The 23667-nt window shown below is 38.5% G+C and overlaps 1 protein-coding gene across 1 annotated transcript in view; it reads left to right on the top strand.

Moving 5' to 3' along the window:
* Positions 1-9878: 9878 nt before the first annotated feature.
* The window catches only part of Rgs5 (regulator of G-protein signaling 5), a 46281-nt gene continuing 32492 nt past the window's right edge, over positions 9879-23667 (top strand). Inside the window, exon 1 of the mRNA XM_013021847.1 lies at positions 9879-10023. Within this exon, the coding sequence (XP_012877301.1) occupies positions 9980-10023 (44 nt within the window). The 5' untranslated portion in view covers positions 9879-9979. The remainder of the gene's footprint in view (positions 10024-23667) is intronic.

Raw genomic sequence — 23667 nt, 5'->3', positions numbered from 1 at the left:
AGGGCCTCAAGCATGCAAGGCAAACGCTCTACCACTGAGCCACCTTCCCAGCCCCTGGAGATGGTATTCTGCATAAGATCACAGGACCAAAAAGAGGAGATGAGAAATTAAACATCAGTTAGTATTCCACTAGTCAAACTATAGACTGGAGTGTTTATCCACCTGGAACAACCTTTCTTTTCTAGATCCCATTAAGGCAGCATCACTGAGCAAAGCTATGCTATTTGGAGGCATTGTATTTTTTAATCCCTTTATTTTCTTAATCAGAGACTGACTGATATGGGAACTGTATCCTACACATTTTGAGGAACTCAGACAAGTAAAGTATGTTATCTTATTAGCCCTGGAGAAGGTTAGAATGTGGCAAAGAATTAAGACTCAGATAGTTATAAGCACCCAGGTGTCAAGAGCCTCAGAACATTTTAAATGGGAGGAAACTTATACATCATGTATTCAAATGTTTCATTTGGATGTGGGGACTAAAACTCAAAAAACCTGAAAAAGCTGCAGATTAGTATTTAAAAGATAAATACTGCCTGCTTGAGGAATGGTCATTGAACCCAAGACATTCTGGATAAGAAAGATGAAGTCTTTGTTTTGAACATGTCCTCCAGTGCTATGTTGGATAACATTATGCAGTGAGAACGGGGACTTACAGAATGTTCTTCCAACAGAAATTGTTTTGTCGGGGGAGGATGCTGTTCTCCAGGGACAGGGACAGCCTTTTCACAGTCACTACTGACCTTGAGGGTGAATAACCACATCAGGGTAATTAGACCAGAAAGGCAGTTCTCACAGAACCATGCCAACTATGACACTCTGTCTCTCTGTTCCCTTTAGACATGGAAACAGTGTTGTTTCAGTATCTCCTTCAGGCAAGGAGCCTGCCATCTCCATCCTACTTTGGTTTAACATGCATAGTGAGAAATTCCCAGAATTACCACGGAATACATCTTGTTCTATGGCTGAGTGGTATGTGGGGTACACGTGTGGCACCCCCCAAAGAAGATTACAGTTATTAAAGATTCACAGAGGTAACATATCTGAGTTATCTAGGCATATAGTTTTTTCATAAGCAAACTGGCAAGACTGGTAAGAATTTTTTCCAAAGCTTCTCTGCCTTCACATCCTCCTCAACTGACAAATCTAGGGCTGTCAAAGAAGTTCCTTCAACTGGTCCTGTTACCATGATTTTCTTCTTGGAATCATCTTCCTTCATTTTCCTTCCCCTCTATCTCACAAAGAACTTGTTCCTTTCCCAACCTCAGCATACATGTTCTAGACACGTAGAAACACCCTCACATCTCATTTACACTTGTAAAAATTAGTATTAACCAATTATTATTGAGGCTACCATAATATTTCTCTTTATCCTTCAACTCCTTGGAAATATAGGGACTCCATAGTCTCCTTTGAATTTCCCTGACTCACATTCTCTAGAAAATTTCTTACAACTAGAGTTTTGTACTCACCTCTTCTCTGATGTTGTTATCTTCAAATGATTCTCTCCATCAAGGAACCTGAGGAAAAGCTGAAACAAAGTTTATACCTCTCAACTCTGTTTGTTCTTGGCTTATTTGGGATTCTTAGTGCTCTTAGCTTGAGTCCTCCGCATGCATAGTCAAGATTAAAACTCTTCATTGACTACCCAAGACTCTAGATTCTAATCAATATATCAATGTAATATATGTGATAAAAAATGTTATCTAGTAGACCTCAGCAGAGAAAGGTAGAGACCCAAACATTATGCAATCTATTAAACCCAGGACATCCGTAAGAAAATAATGTTTATAGCAGATAATTCCACTACCATCCAAACAAAAAAAAGATAGAATTCCTACATAGGAATTAAAAAACCATGAGGAATTTCATTGCCATGAGAAAAAGAAATTTGAAACAGGAGTAATCATTTCTGTAGCATATCTTTACCAGAAGTTTATTAGGTATAATGGCCTCTTATAAACACTTTATTAACATTTCTCCCTCACTTTATTGAAAACATCAAGATGCTTAAGTTTGAAGTGACAGAATTATAATTTCAATTGAAGCACTGTTTTTTTTAATCTGTCTCTTTGTTTTTAAAGATTTTTAATAGCATGTGTTAGTTGTACATGGTAGGTTTCAGTGTGACATTTTCCTACAATGTACCTCATCAACTTCACACCTTCCCTTATCTCCCACTTATTGAAGCAATTTCAACGGATTTCACTGTTCCATGTTCATATGTGTATGCATTTTTCCAACATTTACCCTCTTGATTGGCACTGCTTGCCTCCCACTGGTACTCACCCTCCAACAAAGCCTGTTTTATTTGCCTGTAATTCATCTTTTCAGTATGTCTTCCTATGGATTATTTTTAATCACTATCTGGACTCCTGAAGAGCTATTGAAATCCTTTAAAAAAATGTTTTTGAAAGGTTCAAGGAAATAAAGCAAGTCAGGATCTCCATAAAACTAGAACAAGAAGTGGTGGCATACACCAGTAATCAACAAGGAAGATAAGCAAAGAAGATAACAAATTTAAGTCAAGCCTGGTGGCTCATGCCTATAATACTAGCCACTCAGCAGGCTGAGATGTGAGGACCATAGTTCAAAGCCAGGCTAGGTAGAAAAGACAATGAAACTTTTACCTCCAATTAACCAGCAAAAACCAAGAAAATGGAGCTATGGCTCAAGTGGTAGACACCAGCCTTGAACAAAAAGCCAAGTTAGAACATGAAGCCCCACATTTCAAAGCCCATATTGTTGTACACATGTGCACATGTGCACATCTGATTGTTCACTATTGGTTACATAATCCTAGACATGCCTAGATCAGAAATTACACAGCTCATCTCAATAAACATACTGCTCAATTAAGTGACATAGATTATCTGGATGGATCAAAAAGTAAGATCCTTCTATCTATGCCTTCAAGAGACACACCTTGGGGCTGGGAAGGTGGCTCAGTGGTAGAGCGCTTGCCTTGCATGCTCAAGGCCCTGGGTTTGATTCCTCAGCCCCACATAAGCAAAGAGAAAAAAGCCAGAAGTGGCGCTGTGGCTCAAGTGGTAGAGCGCTAGCTGAAGAGCTGAGGGACAGCACCCAGGCCCAGAGTTCAGGCCCCACGACCGGACCAAAAAAAAAAAAAAAAAAGAGACACACCTTGCCAATAAAAACAAACATTCTGAAAGTGAAAGGCTGGAACAAAATCTACCAAGCAAATGGCCCCCATAAACAGGCAGGAGTTGCAATTTTATTATCAGATAGAATAGACTTCAACTTAAAATTAGGGAGAAGAGATAAAGAAGGACATTACATACTAATAAAAGGATCTCTCTTACAGGAGGATATAACAGTTCTATGCATCTATTCACCAAATACCAGAGCACCCAAATTTATTCAAGAAGCACTACTTTCCCTAAAATCACACATAGATTTAAAGACATTAATTGTTGGGAGCTTTAGTACATCATTCTCCCTGCTGGATAGATCAATCTAGCAAAAACACAACAGAGAAATCTCAGACCTAAACAACTGCATAGATCAACTAGACTTAACAGGCATCTACCAAATACTTCACCCAGCAGCAACAGAATATACATTCTTCTCAGCTGCACATGGAACATTCTCCAAAATAGACCACATTTTAGGTCACAATGCAAATCTGTCCAAATACAGAAACACTAAAATTATGCCCCGCCTTCTCTCAGACCACAAGGGAAAAAAATTAGAACTCAACACTAAAAGCCACCAAAGAAAATCCTATAATACACACTGAAAACACACTGTTGAGCCACCAATGGGTCATGGAAGAGATTAGAAAGGAAATTCAAATGTTCATAATATTTAACAAAAATGAACATACAAATTACCAACTCCTCTGGGAAACAGCAAAGGCAATACTCAGAGGAAAATTTATAGCTCTGAGTTCCTACATCAACAAAATGGAGAGATCTCAAACCAACAATTTAATGAGACACCTGAAGCTCCTTGAAAAAGAGCAGCAAGCCAAATCCCAGTCCAGTAGACAGAAACAAATAATTAAAATTAAATCAGAATTAAATGAATTAGAGTCCAAAGAAACCATAGAAAGAATCAACAAAACAAAGAGTTGATTCTACAAAAAAATTAACAAAATTGACAGACCCTTAACAAATCTTATAACAAAAAGAAAAGAACACACCTATGTGAACACTCGGAGATGAGAATGGAAACATCATCACAGCAACAACCAAGATTCAGAACATTATAAGGGAGTATGTCTCAAACCTTAATGTGAATAACTTTGAGAAATGGAAGAATTTCTAGCAAATATTGATATGCTCATAGTAAACCAAGATGATTTAAACCAACTAAACAGACCCATATCAAGCATCAAAATAGAAACAGTAATAAGAAACCTCCCATCCAAGAAAAGCCCAGGACCAGATGAATTCACAGCTGAATTCTACAAGGCCTTCAAAACAAAACTTACACCAATACTCCTCCAGCTATTCAATCACATTGAAAGTGGAAGTTCACTATCAAACTCTTTCTATGAAGCCATCCTAACCCTCATTCCCAAACCAGACAAGGACTCATCAAATAAAGAGAACTATGGACCCATTTCTTTGATCAACATGGATGCAAAATTTCTGAACAAAATTCTGGCCAATCAACTTCAACAAGTCATCAAAGAAATCATACACCATGATCAAACAAGATTCATTTCAGGGGTGCAAATTTGGTTCAAATCAATTAATGTAATTCATAACATCAACAAGAGCAAAGATAAGAACCACATGATTATCTCAATAGATGCAGAAAAAGCAGTTGACAAGATCCAATACCCCTTAATGATGAAACCTTTGAAGAAACTAGGAATCCAGGTAACATTCCTACATATAATAAAGGCTGTGTATGACAAACCTCCCATGCTCCTGGATTGGGAGGATTAACATCATGAAAATTGGCAGTACTGTCAAAAGGCTATCTCCACACTCAATGCAATACCTATCAATATCCCAACCTCATTCTTTAATGAAATAGAAGCAACCTAAAAGTTCACATGGACCAATGAAAGAACCCAAACAGCAAAAACAATCCTTAGCAGAAAGAAAAGTTCTAGAGGAATATCAATACTCGACTTCAAACTATACTACAAAGCCATAGTAATCAAACCAACTTGATAGTGGCACAAAAACAGATCAAAGGTCCAATGGAATAGAACTGAAGACCCAGAAATGTACCCACAGACCTATAGCCACTTAATCTTCAATAATGGAGCTAAAAAATTAGAATGGAAGAAAGACAGCATCTTCAGTAAATGGTGCTGGCAAAATTAAACATCTGTAGAAAACTGAAATTAGACCCTCATATATCACCCTGAATCAGAATCAATTCTGAATAGATGAAAGACCTTGAAGTAAAAGCATACACCCCGAAAACATTACAAGAAGAAAAAGGAGAAACTCTAGGGCTCCTTGGAACAGGCCAAAATTTTCTCAATAAAGACCCAGAAACACAACAAATCAAAGAAAGATTGGATAAATGGTATCGCATGAATCTGCAGACCTTCTGCATGGCAAATGACATAGCTAGTAAAATCAATAGAAAGCCCACAGACTGGGAGAAGATCTTTACAGGCTGTACAACAGACAAGGGCCTCATATCTAAAATATACTCAGAATTCAAAAATTCAAATCCTCCATAAACAAATCTGCAAAGAAAACAACCTCTTGATTAATTAGTGGGCTAAAGAGTTAAAGAGAGACTTCTCTGAAGAGGAAATAAGAATGGCCAATAGACACATGAAGAAATGCTCAACTTCTCTGGCCATAAAAGAAATGCAAATCAAAACAATATTGAGATTTCACCTTACCCCAGTTAGAATGGCTATAATAAAAAAATCTAATAACAACAGATGCTGGAGAGGATGTGGCCAAAAGGGAACCCTACTGCATTCCTGGTAGGAGTATAAACTTGTTCAACCACTCTGGAAAGCAGTATGGAAGTTCCTCAAAAGACTACACATAGAGAGCCTCTATGACCCAGCAATCCCACTTTTGGGCATTTACCAAAATCACAAACAAGGCCACACTAAAGCTACCAGGACAACTATGTTTACCGCAACATTATTCACCATAGCTAAAATATGGAACCAACCCAGATGCCCCTCAGTAGACGAATGGATCAAGAAAATGTGGTATATATACAATGGAATTCTATGCCTCCATCAGAAAGAATGACATCACTCCATTTGTTAGGAAATGGAAATACTTGAAAAAAATTATATTAAGTGAAGTAAACCAAACACCCCAAAACAGAGGTCCCATCATTTACCTTATTTGTAATAACTAGTATACATCTAGGATAATTTTATCAGATTAGCAGAAAAGCTCAAGAGCTATGTACATATGACCATATAAGATGATGCTAAGTGAAATGAGCCCCAAGATATGGACACAAGAGGTCTTTCTTTGTTGTTGTTGGTTTTAATGTATTATGTGATCTTTTTTGTTTCCTTGGTAAGTTCTTCCCCCTATGGTATACTTTTTGTTGCCACAGTACTTGATTTTGGTACCCTGCATCTTGTATATACATGTGTCTAATTTGGGGAGGGGAAGGGGAATAACAAAATGCTGAAACAAGGACACATGATGACCCATTGGCAACAATGGTACCCACAAGAAGACAGTATATTGGGAATGAACTTTAAGACTTCCGGTGATGGTTGGGGGGAGGAGTTAGGGAGGTGGGGTGGAGGCGGGAAAGGATAATGGACAAACAAGGGAGGGGCTAATAATGCTCTACAAGAAATGTGCTCATTGTCTTACTTATGTAACTGTAACCCCTCTGAATAGCATTTTTTTTTGTCAGTTGTGGGGCCTGAGCTCAGCCTGGGCGCTGTCCCTCAGCTCTTCAGCTTAAGGCTAGTGCTCTACCACTTGAGTCATAGTGCCACTTCCAGCTTTTTCTGCTTATGTGGTGCTGAGGCATCGAATCCAGGGCCTCACTCTAGCACTGAGCCACCTTCTCAGCCCCTGTACAGCATCTTTACAATAAACTAGCATTTTAAAAATAAGCATACTGCTCATCACAGTTAAAAGATAAAAAATACGGCATTTAGTTAGGAAAATGAACTAGAATGAGAGCCAGAGATCCTTTCATCAGATAATCCTCTCCACCTCCCCGGCAACTCTGCCTCCTGCAGCCCTGGCTGGCACTTCAGTCGGCCCCCAACATACTGCAGGCAGATGGACTGTAGCATCCCTTGCTTCATCAGCCACACTCCTGCCAGTCATTTCATCAACCATAACATGACTGAAGTCATTCACGGTGTGACAGTCTGCGGTCATGTTGCTATAATAGCTTTTTACCCTCCGTATAGATGTGCTGCCATTTGAGAGATTCTTAGAGGGAAGAAGGAATAAAAATAAAGGTAAGACTTCAAATGTGTTTTACTTGAGTACTTTTCACTTTTTTTTTCTTTGTGAGAAAAGATACTCTTATCAACATATTAACTATATAGCAGTGTTTAACTACCATCGCATACAGGAGATCTCTAGTAATGCTTCATATTTAATCACTGAAACTTCACACCTAGGGAGCAGGAACTCTTCAATCCCTTCTCCCCAGCCACTGGAAACAACCTCTCTGCTTCCTGCTGCTAGAGCCGCTCTTTTACATGGCTCGATCGTGGTTATGAAGTCTTTTTTTTAAAAAAAATACATTGCATTTAATACTTTTGTTATTGAATTTTGATATTCTAGGCTCTAGTGTTACTATACACTTGATTTTTAGCTATACAAAATTTGGGGAAACAGAAACACCTGATTTTTTCAAGTCCTCAGACATCACCCTCCATTGCTCTACATTAAATTACTATCCCCCATATTATCATGAAAGGCCCCTGACTTCCAAACAATGACTTGGGCTTGTCCCCAAGGAATCTTCTCTGCTCATTTGTTTTCCATATTATTAGATTCACTAGTCAAGGACAGTGTTCACATGTTTAAACAACCACGATTGATTGATATGCTAGTGTTTATTTAGCCAGTAAATGGCAGAATTTGGGCCATTGTGTTAAATCAAGCTGTATATTTGTATCCATATGTATGACTGACATTGAGCTTAGATTTGAGGATACAAAGTGCATATATATAACCATATAACCACATAGTAAGCTATCCAAGAACTCACTAGGTAGCCCAAGCTGGCTTTGAACTTGTAAAATCCTCCTGCCTGTACCTTCTGAGTGACCCATAGTAAGAAATACATATTACATAATAACCTCTGCCTATATACCTCCTGATAATTAAAGCAAACATTTCATAAAATAATTGTTAACTTTCTAAATGTAATGCACCCAAGTGTGTTTGTCTAGGTGTCTATTCTTTTCAATTCAATTCTATTTGCCTAGTCTAGTTATTTAATTTTAAATGTTTGGTCAGAATACATTGAATTGACTTTACAAGTCAATAACAGGTCCTAATTAACAATCTGAAAAACATGCAATATGAAGTCTGTTATTTGAGTTTGGTCACGTAGGTATGAGAATTGAACCCATGGCCACCACTTGCCAGACAAGCACTCTACCACTTGAGCTATGCTTCCTGCTTTTGGGTATATATAGTTGAGATAAGGACTGACTTGGACTTGAATCAGGAGCCTTTGCCTGTGCCTCCCAAGTATCTGAGATTACAGGCATGAATTGCCTCACTCAACTCACCTAAGATATTTCACACAAACAATTTTTTAAAAATACAAAAAAATTATGAGCATGATCTTGAATGCCGTATTCAGAGCTTTTCTTAAAGATTATGCAATGCTTCTTATTTTCAAGTTGAACTTCAATTTACTCCTTAGGACTTACATTGGGTGTCAACAGAATATGATGCAATTCAGGTTAATTTTGGTGGAAATACTATTTGAGTGATAATTAGCGGAGACAGGATGAAGAGTAAGAAAAGACAAGCCGTCCAAATGCAAACAGATGAATGGCTCTGGGGTGAAATCCAAAATTTAGCTCACCAATTTATCAAGAATTTAGGATAATGGTTGTGGAATTACCAAAGTTTAGGAAATAATATCTGATAGATGCACTTTGTCCTTTTGGATTTTGTCCTACTCAATCTCTATTAAGATTTTTGACGTGTGATGTTCCTGATCATTTTTAACACCTTTCCATACATGTAACTCCATAAAGGGTATATAGTAATTATTTGTGTGTTTATTTTTGACATCAGAGATAAGGTCTCGCTACACAGCCAAGGCTAGACACAAATCTCCTCCCCTCTGCTTCAGTTCCCTTAACTGCTGGGATTGCAGGCACTATATATTCATGTGCTATGATTTATCTAAGTGATAATTTGGTGCCCATCCTTCAGCACAGGTTGAGGAAGAGAACTTGATGCTGAGAGGCTCTCACATGACTCTAACAGCTTGTTCACTTTGTATTGCATTTGGATCTTGAGAGCAAGGAGAGTCTCTTCTCTGAATTTTTAGCATCCATTCAAGTGCCTGGCATGAGAGAAGTATTCACATACAGTACACATTCCCTCCACTGTGAACGAATATAGGACTAAATAGTATCCAAGGAACTTTGTCAATATCTCTGACCCATCCGAAGTAGCCCAAGTCACTCTGCTCCCCAAGAAAGCCCTGCTCTTGACTTTAGCCCGCCTGCTATTACTAACTTCAAACACAAATGTCCTTTGTGTCCTGGCTGAACCAGAAGTAGAATGTGGTGGTAACAGTGATCTCCAGTCTTGTAATGATGCAGTGTCTGCAGTCCAGGAAGAATCCCAGCCTCCACCTCAAGCACACTGTGCTGTCTCCAGCCTGCAATTTCCTGAGCAGCTCTCCATTGGTCCAAAGAGCCCCAGAGGGCTGGGAGGAAGCTTGTATTTATTCTGCAAGAGAGAAAGGCTACCCCAGACAGTGCTGAAGTTTTCAGAGACCAGTCCTGCTGTTAAGAAGTTTTGTGCAAAGCTGAGGAGTTCAATAACTTGCCAAAATGTGTAAAGGACTTGCAGCTTTGCCCCACTCATGCCTGGAAAGGTGAGAACCAAATGATTTTAGTTTAAGAGACAGAGGTATGGTGAGTTTTTACTTGAAGTCTATCACCCTAAGGCGAGAGAGGCACTGTGGTTTGTGACTAGATTGAGGTGCTTGATTGTGGGTTGGAATTGTCTCCTATCTGTAAACAATAAAGGTTTTGAAAGGTCTAAACTTGGAGTGTGACACGGCCTGAGGGATTCCATGCATCGTTTATTGTTCAGAACAATATTCCAAGATGATGCCTATTCTAAAGGTATTTATTCAGAGTAAAAATAATGTGCACTTTTCTTTTCCTTCTCCTCTTCCTTTTCTTTTTTATTCTTCATTTTGAGACAAGGTCTCACTCGACAGCCTAAGTCTGGCTAGGAGCCTGAGCTGGCCTAGAACTTTTTCTCCTCCTGCTCTCAGTCCAAACTGTTGGGGTTACAGGTATATGCCACTATGGATGGCTTCAGAGTAAAAAAATCTGTTTAAAAATGGAGATTCTAACAGCAAGCTAAATTAGAAGAATACTGCATCCAATTATTATTGTACAGTTTTGACCAATATATCTAACCTCTCTGATTCTAAGTTTCTTTATCTGTACAATTATTTAAAAGTATTTAAAAGTGTCTACCTCACAGTCTGGATATTGGGAACAAGTGAATCTATGTATATAAAACTCTCAAATGGTGACCGGTATTAAGGTCAGAGACTGGAGAAGAAAGCAGGTTTGCAATGAGCAAAGGGATTTCTCATTGTACTTTGCACTGTGGTTCTGTTACATAGAAGTCCTAAATTTGCTGAGTGAAAGGAAAAACCTTGGAATGCAATGTTTATTGATTAGCTAGAGTTTCTGGACAAATGGAGCTACCCTTCTTTTGCTCTCTGGCTGTACTTGAGCTGAAAAATACCTGGAGGAAATCTTAAGTAACTAAAAGTAAATAGAATAAGAACAAATGTCTATTAGGAAATTTAACCTACCAATCCTGCAGAGATAGGAATGTTTCTCCTTTTATTAAGAATGGATTTGATTAAATTTAGTTTGATCCTTCATTACTGAAAAAGTAAAAGAGATCCTTACACAATCTAACTCTTATCCCTAAAGGCACTAGGAGTGTTGGTATAAGAAAGTCATATATTATTATTTAGTGGGTCATCTGAATTTCTGTCTTTTGAAAACTTTAGTCTTCTTTCTGATGATTCGCATCCTACTTCAAGATTATTTTTAATCAGATAACAATATAGCATTATTTTCTTTTCCACAGCAGTGTTTTCTAGTGATTGCTAGACTCAAAGGAATCCTATTTCCTCCTTTAAAACCACAGATTATTTAAACAGATGCACATAAAGGAAGCTGATACTAGTTAAATCATAATAGATGGTAACTAGGGTCCTTGCTGTCCACTGGACCATCCATGGGGAGGAAGATGGGTTTTAATACTGGGTACTGTTTATTGCTGCTCCTTTCTCTTACCTGCTGTATAGAAAGCCTGAGAAGCAGGCAGAGAACAGACATCTGAAAGGTACCTAAATTTCCTTGAATATGAGGTGGTACAAAATGATTTCTTTCTCAATATTTCTAACTAGGGGAATTTTCACAATGTTAGTGGATCTTTTTACTTACTTGTTATTTGAAAGGATTGCACACTTACATATAGTAGATAAGTCTTTCCACATTAACTAGTGAATAATCAACTCAGGAATGATTGTAAGACCATCAGTCTGCCAAGAATTTTGGGATTGTATGACATACTGCTTGGCATTTGGTGAGCAATCGATGTTTGTTAAATTTTCATTATGATAAATGATAATATGTTCATTAGATTTAAAAAAGGAATTTTCTTTATAATGCAATATTATATAACTTGCAATTTGACTCTTTAGCATAGCTTTCCATTAAAAACTGATTTGTGCCAGGTGCCCGGGGCTCATGTTTGTACTCTTAGTTAATCACTGATTTTGCCCTGTGTATTTTTGTAAACATGCCTGTTTACTAAGGCCCACAAATGGGACATTGCCCAATTATTTCTAGTACTGTTTCATGTTTGGTTCTCTGGCAACACTAATGTTGAATCACTCTATGAATCTATTTTTCTTTCTTTCAAGGAATCAGTGCCTAGGGCTGTACATATACTAAGCAAATGCTTTATCTTTGAGCTATACCCTAAATTCCTTACACTATGAGTCTGTTATTAACAGTAAACTCATATGTACTGTGGATTAGTAAATATTCATGCAGAATGTCAAAATAGGCTAAGAATAAAACTTTTATTTTTTAATTTATTTCTTTTACCATTTTTAAGGAGTTGTACAAAGGGGATTCAGGGGCTTCAATTCAACATGTCTGTTTATGAGTATCATGCATCTTGACCAATGCAATGACTTTTATCATTTTCCCCCACAGCTCCCATTTCAAGATTCCACACATCCTAGTAGTTAAATGATTCAATCTACTAAAAAAAATCAGCATCAAACTCTTTATTTTTTTTTAGTTGTCATGTCCCTCAAAACACTGGCTCCTATCTATCTCTAAGTTACAAAAGGAACCTGGCTATGCTTCAAAGCTTTTAAATTTCATATAGAGTAAATGAGGGCAACAAGTATGCATTGCAAAACAAATCAGTAGGTGTTTTGTTTTGTTCTGTTTGGTTGTTTTTTGTTTGTTTTTTGCTGGTCATGGAGCTCAAACTCTGGGCTTGGGTGCTGTCCTTGAGCTCCTATTTGCTCAAGGCTAGTGCTCTATCACTTGAGTCATGGTGACACTTCTAGCTTTTTTCATGATTAATTGGAAACAAGAGTCTCATGGATTTTCCTGCCCAGACTGGCTTCAAACTGGAATCCTCATATCTCAGCCACCTGAGTAGTTAAGATTACAAGCATGAGCACCAGTGCTGGCACAAATCAGTTTTTAATGAAAAGCTATTCTAAAGAATCAATTTGCAACTTGTATCATATTGCATTATAGAAAGAATTCTGTTTTTTTAATTAAATGGATATATTGTCATTTATCATAGTGAAAAGACTATTGATTGGGAACAGTATCTAAATTTGTGTCCTGGAGCAAGTTACCTCACTTTCCTTAGACTCCATTTTCTAACTTAACAAGTGACATTGTATCACTGCTTTCTAATATCCTTCATAGCTCCAACCTAGCATAAGCGTGGTTAGACAAATGTATTTGATTTCACTGACACATGAGAGATATAACTGAAGGTGTTGCTTTTCTAATTTATTTTTCTCTGAAATTTTGTGATAAGAGTGGAATGAAGAACAACTCTCTAGGGCCCAACACAGGACCTGCTAGCTAATTCTAGATGGGAAGAGGAAGGAGAAGGAATGCCTTTTAAGCCAACAAGACAAGGCTCAAGGTGCAAAGAAATGAAGGTGAGAGGGCACAGTTAGTTTGGCTGATGCTATGACATCTACGTACGGTCCCTGTCAACTTCAGAGACAGCCACACTTGGGCATAGCCTCCTGGATAGCCCATCCTGCCTATGACTCCATGGTGTCATGGTTTGACTGTGGCTTAACCTTCAAAGATTTATGTAGTGGCAGTTTGGTCCTCCACCATATGGTCATGTTTGTGGTATGAAACCTGAGGTAGAGATGGGGCTATGATCACTGTAAGAAAATACTTGAGATAATCAGATAACAGTTTAAGGTTTATTTGGACTCCTAGTTTGGGAAGTTCCATCCACATTTGACTGGCTCCATTACTTTTGGGTCTAATACATCATGGTAGGAGTGTGTGGCAGAGCCAAACGGTGCACCTCGTCACTAAGGAACAAAGGAACAGATGAAGGGGGTAGAGTCTCATAGTCATCTTTTAGGGTAAGTCTCCAATTATGTAAAGATCTCCTAACAGCACTTCCCTAGGGACCGAGACTTTAACAGAAACTTTTTAAGGCAAATTGTGAGCTGAGGATGGGTGGCTCAGGGAGGAAGGATTTGCCTGGCATGTGAGAGGCCTTGGGTGCTACAATGCATTACCACCACACCTGGTTGGTTGAAGGGAAAAAAATGTGAAAGAAAACCTTCAGCATTTCTATAATTTCATTGGAAACACCTTTGGAATAAAGCATGTCTTATTTCTAATGATGTTCTGGCTTTGGCTACTGGTGAATGTTAGGAAATTGTACGGCTTTGGCTCTTTCTCATGGAGCTTACTATTACAACTGCTTTAGTGAATTACATTTTACATTGTACCTTGTTGCTCCTTTCCAATCATTCTTTCATTTAGTCTGGGCAATGTTGACTTACCAGATGCCAGTTCTAACTATTTTCAGATCCCAGAGGCTTACATTATGAAGGGTCTCTGAAAGGTTATCTAATTTGTTTCTCCTTCCCCAGCAAAAATTACACACTGTGGAATAGATGGTATCTAGGGAGAAAGTTTATTTATGTTTCTGGGGCAGGGCTAATGGCTTTTGTCTGTCCTGTTGGCCAGAAAGCAAAGGAACTAAACTGTAATTAATTCAGCCTGGACCAACCACTACTAACAGGAACCAGGATATGGCTGGAAGACAGGAGATAGCAGGTTCCTATCTCTTTTTTCCTTTAAAGTCTCCATCAGTTCTCAGATAACACTGAATCTGTACCATATTTTAAAGACTCAGTCACCCAGAGGATCAAGACAGTAAAATCTGGATTATTACTGACTGCCTGAGAAAGTTACTCCTACTTAATTTTAGGAATATAAAAGTGAATTCAGAGTCCATTTTTGCCTTCAGGAAAGAACAGTGGCCATAACTCTCCCTCTATTATTTGCTACCTTTGTAAACTTGGGAAAGCCACAGAACCGCTCTCTGAGCTTCACTTCCTCAGTGAGAATATTTATCTTGTTGGAAAGAAGTGCCATAAAAATACATGAAATAATGCATACAAGTGACTAGTTTTGTTAGCTGGGCCCTGAGTAATCTACTTTTTGAAGGTAGTCAGAAAAATATCATTGAAGCCAGTCAATCAAACATCAAGACTTTTGATAAAATATATTTTTTCATATTTCTGCATCAAAACCTCATCTTTTATTTTTATAATGAAAATGAATCTGTATTTAGTGCAACACTTTTTTACCATTTAATCTATCATTCCTTCAATATGTTTCACTTTTTAGAGAAAATGTGCTAACTCTTCCAAAACCATTAGAAGACTCATTAAAAACATAATTTATACTCAAAAATTTAGCAATAGAAGAAGTGGCGCTGTAGCTCAAGTGGTAGAGCGCTCACCTTGAGCTGAAGAGCTGAGGGACAGCACCCAGGCCCAGAGTTCAAGCTCCATGACCAACCAAAAAAAAATTAGCAATAGACATTTAATACTACTAAATATACAGTACATATCCAAATATTTTCCATAACTTTTTGTAATTGGGATGATTGAATCACAATACAAAATTTCACATTCTGAGATTGAGAATCTCTTAAATCCATGTGCCCGTACTGACTCAGGCTAGAATTCAGGGATTGGGTGTTGTCCCTTAGCTTTTCTGCTCAAGGCTAGCACCCTGCCGCTTGAGCCACACCTTCACTTCCAAACTTTTGCTGGTTAATTGGAGATAAGAGTTTCTCAGATTTATCTGCCTGGGATGGCTTTGAACTGGAATCCTCAGATCTCAGCCTTCTGAGTAGCTGAAGTTCAGGTGTGAGCCACAGGTACTTCGCTTCAGATTTCTTAATCTCTACTCTGTGTATCTGTGTATCTGTGTGTCTCTGTGTCTCTGTATCTCTCTCTCTCTCTATCTCTCTGTAATACATCATATGTAAGAATGAGTACAGAAAGTTGTATAATACATAGGGAAATTCCTGAATAGAAGTAAGGTGTCCTGAGTCATAGACTTGGCTAAGAATATCAACAAGTGGCTCTCACTAGGCATTACTGTCTATGCTATGTAATCCTCTACACTTCTTTCAGCTCTACCACCTTCTTATTCTGAATTTGGACATCACTTCTTTTCAGGATAGTCTCCATTTACATTTTAAGTTGTCATTTCATCCAAGTCACTGATAAAGGCCAGGGAACAAACTTCAATAGAAGCAGTGAGTTAAAAATATAGCTTTCTTTATACTAATTTTAATATCAATGAACTCAATTTAAAACCTCACATAGTAATTTCAGAAAAAAAAATGTTTCCAGTTTGTAAAGGTGCATGAAGAAGCCGTGGAATAAGACTGTATTTACTTTGGTGAATTTAATAAAGGAAAAGAGTGTTCTTGACACAAGAGGGTAAACCAAATCTAGCAGTCTTTAACAATACTCCTCCTCCTCTTTTTCTTCTTCTTCTTCCTCCTCCTCCTCTCCCTCCTTCTTCCCCATTTTATATTGGATTCTTTTCTTTTAAAGATTTTTGTACATTTTTATTGTAAAAATACTGTACAGAGGGGTTACAATTACATGAGCAAGGTAATGAGTACATTTCCTATAGAGCATTGTTGCCTCCTCCTTTGCCTCCTCCTTTGTTTTTCCTTTACCATATCCCTTCTCTCCCACCTCCACAACTACCCCCCCCACCTAAACTATAAAGTTTGTTTATCAACATAGTGTCTTGTATATCTCATTGTTACAGTGGGTCAACCTGTATCCCTATTTAAGCATTTTATTTTTTCCCCTCCCGGACTTAGAGAAGTGTATATACAAGAGGCAGGGCACTATATCAAATACAGTGAAAACAGCAGTTATACCATTGGGGAGGAACATACAAAGAAACAAAAAAATCACATGGTACATTATAAATACATTAGAAACAATAGCAAGCAAGAAAAAAATTGTGTCCCTATCTTGGGTTTCATTTCATTTAACATCATCTTATATGGTCATATGTACATAGCTTTTGACATTTTCTACTTGTCCTACACATGTACTAGTTATTGCAAATAAGTTGCTATTATAAAGGTGATGTACAGAGGGGTTACAGTTAAAAAGTGTATTTCTTTTTGGACAATGTCATCCCTTCCCTCATTCTTAAGTTTGGTCCACAGTTAACTTTGTTCCTTTGTTAAGAGTGTAAATATTCTGAGAATGAGGAGGCAAAAGTAAATCAAAGACGCAGACACATGTGACTTCCGAGGTGTGATACCAGTGTGCCTCTACACTATGCCACATGCAGCCCATGGACTGTGGCCCATGCATGTCATCTGAGCACCGCTTACAGAGAGACTTGTTTGCCTTACCAGTGAAGAGAGCCCATGTCTGAGGCCCAGATGGGAAGGGTCAGGCAGGTTTCCTAAGCTTTTATATCATTAACCAACTTTCATTTCCCAGTTGTGTAGATCCTAGAGGACTGACCATCCTTGGAAGTTCTACGAATTCAGATTCTGATGGCAGGAGTCCATGTTGGGTAACAAATATATATACAATTGCCATTTCAAACCATAGTGCAGACATACGGCTTGCCTTTGGACCACATATTAGAAATTGGCTTTTTCTTAGAAAACCTGTAGGTACCATCAAGCTAATTACAGGAAGCATACAATTTCAAGACAAGTAATTCACATGCATCTCTGGGCTCATTTACTTGTATCATAGGTTCTCCTGGTAAGGGCAAATAGGGTATTTCTTAGCAAAGCATTCTACTTAGCCTTCCTTTACTCCTTCAAAAATGGAAATATCTATATATCTCAAGCTTTAAGGCATTCAGCCAGACAGATTTTAAGTACTTTGGACAGTAAGGACTTGATGAATATGTTGGCTCATTGACAGCGACAGGGGCTAGGCCTATCATTTGATTTTCCCCATGTCTTCCTTCCCAGCTGCTTTCCTAACACTTCTCAGAACAGCAACAAGCCCAGCTGGACACAGTCTCACTTGTACCCTTGAAGCTCTCTATACCCTAGAAAGATGCTAGAACTATCCCATTTGACTCAGAAGAGATGCTGTAACATAAAGTGCTTGTGAGAATGTGGCGTACTCAGCTCTGCAAGTGTTTATTATTAGTAGTGAAGTGTGGGGAGCTATTTTGGTCAAGCTATTACTTTTTTCTAATATTTTTTTGTGCTGAACATCTGTTTCCTGATGAGGCCCTTGTCTATGGGATTCAAGAGCTTTAGGAAGAATCAAGATGTTCCATTAAGAAGTAGCTTCCTGTACTTTGGCAACTTATTTTAAATGATGGTTTACAAGAGAAGTGTGGGTCCATGGGAGTGTGGGACCAAATGACATAGACATTGGGGACTTTGTCAGAAGGTCTAGGGGTCTGGTGGTTTCTGAATTACAAAGTTCAAGAAACTTAAAGTTAGTTTATCCATGTCCTACCTCCAAAACTAGCATGTCACCTGAACAGGCTCATATACCCTTGACTACATACACACATTCCAGATGTTGTTGTTTGTGTGTGTGTGTGTGTGTGTGTGTGTGTGTGTGTGTGACTTAGGTAAAAATTGTTGAAATCAGATATTTATACAAACAACTGAAAGTGTGCCTGAACTTGGCAGGAAGGAATACATTTTCTTTCACAAAGATGAGTGTAAATTGCGAGGAACTTTTTCTTTCTCAGGCGCGTGTGTCTTTCTATCATGTTTTATATTTTACGTTGAATAAGAAAAGAAGCTTTTGGCTCATCTCATATATGATTCACTTCTGACACTGAATTTGAGTTTTTCACACCAAGAAATTCTCTACTTGTTACAGACATTCATCGGGCATCTATGTTACTTAGTTCATTTTCTACAGCTGTAACAGAATACTTGAGGCTAGGTGATTTATAAAAGAAAGAAATTAATTTAAAAACAAAGGAGAAGGCAACAATGCTTGATAAGAAATGAATTCATTACCTTACTCATGTAACTGCAACCCCTCTGTACAGTATTTTCACAATAAAAAACTTATAAAAAAAGAAATTAATTTCAACTCAGAGTTTCAGAGGCTGAGAAATCTAGGAACATGATTTTCACATCTCATGCGGCCTTATAACTTAGAGGTTCAGTTAAAAAAAAAAGAACCTGCATGGAAGAGCTAAAACCAGGAGTGACAATCTTAATCTGTAACAAGCTGCTTCATAGTAACTAATCTAGTCTCGAGAGAGCTGTATTAATCCTTAGTCATGACTTAATCGCCTCATCAGGATTTCTATACTTCTCATCTCTATTATTATACAAGGGATCAAATTTCAATATAACTTTTGTAGAGATCAAACTACATTGAAACCAGTGCAGTGCCTTATCAATCAGCTAAATTCTAACACGATTGGGAGTTAAAGTCAAACTCTACAGGCTAGGGATTCAATCCCACAAAACTGGTCCTCCTTCAGATGCTAATTGTAAGTTTTACTATAAACAGAGCTTTCCCGTGAGTCTTTCTATGAGCTCAATATTTTTACATAATGGCTTATAAAATTGAGGGAAATATTTACAGGCTTATCATAAAGGATATTACCAAGATTAAAGATGAACAGATAGATAAAGAGATGCACCTGTCAAAGTAAGAGTTTTCATGACATCTATGGGTGCACCTCTTCCTCACCCTCCTCCCCCACACTGAGAGCATGCTATGTCATCATTGAACTGCCTAGAAGGTCTCTGAAACTTGCACTTCAGAGAATTGTTTGGACGCTTCATCATGTCATTAGTTTTCTATCATCATAACAAATACCAAAGAAAAACCAACTTGTAAAGGGAGAAGAGTTACTTTCACTCACACTTATACACAGTCCACTCTATGATCCATTGGCCTCATTGCTTTGGGCTAATGGTAAAGTAGCCCATCATAGCAAGGTATAAATAGTAGAGCAAAAGTTCTCACCTAATGTATATGATGAGAGAGAGGGGTGGGGGATAGGGAGGAGGAGGGGTAAGAGGAAGGGGAGGGAGAGAAGGAAGGGCAGGAAGAGGAAGAGGACAAGGAGGAAGAGGAGGACAATCTCCTAATATCCCTCTCCAGGGACCATCAGTGACGTGACATAAACCTCCATCTCAGCAATGCGTTCTAAAGCTCCCATCACCTCCCAATAGTGTTGTGGGTAGGAGGCCAAGACCTTACATGGGCCTTTGGGAGGCAACTACACCAATCATATAAGTACGATTGATTATTATTAACTCAATATCTACCTTTGTTTCCCCCTCCCACCTTCTAAATGGATGGGAAATGGGGCTGAAAGTTCCAAGTTTCTAAGTATGACTTTGTCTTTCTGGCAATCAAGCCACTATCCAGGATGCTAGCAAGTGTCTTCTTATAACAACAACAACAAAAAAAGATGTTCCTATCACTCAGGAAATTCCAAGGGTTTTCAGAAGCCTGTGTCAACAACCAGAATCCAAAACCAAATGTAAGAACATCTCTATTGCTCCGGAAATTATAAACTTTTTAAGGGCTATAGGCCAGGAACATTCCTTACTATGCCATGGTCTAATTCTTGTTCCCTGGCCATGAACCCCTTACAGTAAAATAATTGCAAAAGCAAGATACTGGCACTCTATTAAGATCACATTTCATTTTTAATGACTAACTCAATCCATCATCATATTATATGGAAATGCCATTCGGGTTTGCATACACCCACTTGATACTATCAGGTTCCAAAAGCAAGAGGAGTCTCAGAAGCATATGGATTTATACTTTCTGGAATCTGTCCTATTTGGGCTATGAGATATCATCTCTTACTCTGAGATTCTTTTGAAGTCGTAACATGATATTAAATTTCCTTCATTTCAAGCTCCTTTATTTCTTTGTCTCAACTACTATTCCCCCTCTTCCCTTACATCTAAAGTTCTTTTTGTTGTTGTTGGTGTTGGTTGTGGGGCCTGAACTCTGGGCCTGGGCGCTGTCCCTCAGCTCTTCAGCTTAAGGCTAGTGCTCTACCACTTGAGCCATAACTCCACTTTCGGCTTTTTTTCTGCTTATTCAGTGCTGAGGAATTGAATTCAGGGCCTTATGCATGCAAGGCAAGCACTGTACCACTGAGCCACCTTCCCAGCTCTCAAGTTCTTTTTTATTTTTGTTTTTATTTTGGGAAAGGGATACTAGTTTGCACACCATTTTGGTCTTGAATTTTTAGCCCAGAAAGATCCCCCTCATCAGCCCACTTCCATCCATACATAGGTGCAGACCTACTGGCTTCCTTTTATCACTACACACTATAGTTACAATCACTTTTTTTTTGTTAGTCATGGGGCTTGAACTCTGGGCCTTGGTGCTGTCCTTCAGCTCTTCAGCTCAAGACTAGTGCTCTACCACTTGAGTCACAGCGCCACTTCTGTCTGGTTTTCTGGTGGTTAATTAGAGATAAGAATCTCACGGACTTTCCTGCCTGGGCTGGCTTTGAAGCACGATCCTCAGATCTCAGCCTCCTGAGTAGCTAGGACTACAGGCATGAGCCACCGGCACCTAGTGCTACAATCACTCTTAACCTCAATTTTACCAAACTGGATGAGAGCAGAATCCCCTTCAGTCTGTGGAATCACCAGTAGTCCCAGCATTACATTTGTATCTCAACTCTGTTGATCATCTCATGAAGTAAGTGGGAAAAAATGTGAGGCGATAAGGGAAAAAAAGTACAAAGCATAAAGGCATAGAGCATTCTTTCCCACTTCTTTCCCCCCAGAATAATATACAATTCAACTTGCTGGTCCCATTTGTTTATCTTTCTTTGGTTGTACTATCTTCCAACAAGATGCCATTCATTCATCTTGGATCCATTATCTCCTCTCTCTCCTTTACTCCCATTCATGTTGAGGGTAAGGACATGCTTCTGAGGGTGTGTAAGCCCCCCTTTCATGCATTTATCTCCACCACCTCCCTTCCATTTTAGATAACCAATGCTTCAACTACTTGGTCCCCTTCCCCATCAAGCTATCATTCAGAGAATGATATCTCTCTGCAAATTGTTGGGCATTTTTGGTGAAAAAGTGTATTCCTTTTTCTGAAGAAACGACAGTCAATGATCCAAATCTGCATCACATCTACTCCGGGGCTTTTGTAGAACTCTGAACTTAACATCTAACAGCAGGACAGCAAAGCCCAATCCAGATTCTGTGTCTTTCCCATTTGCAACCCTCAAGGCTAGCAGCTTTATTCTCACCTGTCAACTACGTTCAGAACCTTCCCACCAAAGAATCTGCTGACAGTCTCTGCCTCTTTTGCTGACAAGCAGAAAAAGCTCATTGTGTCTTAAAACATACAAAACAATGTGCACAGATTTAGCCCCTTGCTGTAGTGCTCTCATGTCCTCTCATTTGATGAATGCAGGCAGTCATCACTAATGAGAACATAGGAATAGTGTCATGCTGAATCCAGTCACCACCCTAACCTAGAAGAGGGATCAGATGGCAGTGACATGTTCCACTTTAAAGCAAATACTCATAATAATTTCCAAAGGAAATAATGCCCCTACTGACATTCCTTTAATAAGGCCAATTTCCACTGCCCTTCTACAAGCTATTGGCCACCACCTGTGAGTCAGTAAAACAAACTAACAAACAAAAAACCCAAAACATATTGCTAGGAAGTCAGCATACCAGGTTGATGTGTTTTTCCTTCTTTGATTATACTGACAATCTTCTAACAGGACTTTGTCTGTTTGTCCTGGAACTGCTGTTCGTTCATAAAGCAAGCATCACATTGTCAGTCAGTGCATTTATTGGGCAGCATCAAAGTGATGATAGAATCTGGCAGCTCCTCACACCATTTCAGAATCAGTTCTAGGGACAGATCCATTTCTTGTTTCTGTCTCCTCCTTGGCTTCCCAAGGGGCAGGGTCCTTTCTATGCCCACCACTTCCATTTCATTACATAACTCTTTTGGGCACGGCCATTTCCCTTGGAGTGTTTCTCTGACATGACCCAAGACATCGGGGGCATTTCGGGTTCAAGAACACTGCATGTCTTTGCTCATAAAGACAATTTTGATTAATGTTCCATAGCAAGCTAAGAACTGTCACTCACATGAAGTAGTAAAATAGCCACATGTCCTAGAGATTAAGAGGTAGACATCTTTGGAGGGCCAATATTCAACCCATGATGGTGGGAGATGAAGAAATTAAACTTTTTACCATGTAGCTTGTTCTCCTTACTCTCTTTGAACCTGTTTCTATGCCCTCTTAACTTTTCTTCTGTCATCTGAATGGAAATTTCTCAGCTTTGGGCCATGTCTTATCTAGGATTTATATCTATTTTTCCCCTTGGGATTTTTCTAAGCCCCCTCTCTGGCAATGCTTCCCAAAGTTCTTAGTTCCCAGGACATTTTTCCTTGATGTGTTCTATATTTGATAGTCTATCAGTTGTGACTTGCTTTTAGAATACATAAAATTATATTTACATTAGTCTGAAATGTCTCCAGTTTATATATATATATATATATATATATATACACATAAATACATATAAACATATTCCTATAATATGTGTTATATTGATTAAGGTCTTGTGGCAACTGGCAATCAGCTTGGTTCCTGGACTCTTTTTTCACACTAAGATCAAATTTAAATTTAGTAACTTCTCTCTCAGTAATCAAATAATATCCATTATTTATTTATTTAATTTTTATCATCTTCAAGTAGTTGCAGAAAGGAGTTGTCATTTAACAAAACAGTTCATGAATGCAATGTGTCTTGATCAATGTCTCCCCTTTCAACATTCTTACCCATCCCTCTTCAACCCACCCCTTCCCTCACGCTTCTTAATTTTGTAGGATATATGTTGAATACTTGATTACCTTCTCCCCTCCTTCTCCTCTTCA

The sequence above is a fragment of the Dipodomys ordii genome, unplaced genomic scaffold, assembly GCF_000151885.1.
Source record: "Dipodomys ordii isolate 6190 unplaced genomic scaffold, Dord_2.0 Scaffold57, whole genome shotgun sequence".
NCBI lineage: Eukaryota > Metazoa > Chordata > Mammalia > Rodentia > Heteromyidae > Dipodomys > Dipodomys ordii.
This window is presented reverse-complemented; position numbering and strand designations above follow the sequence as displayed.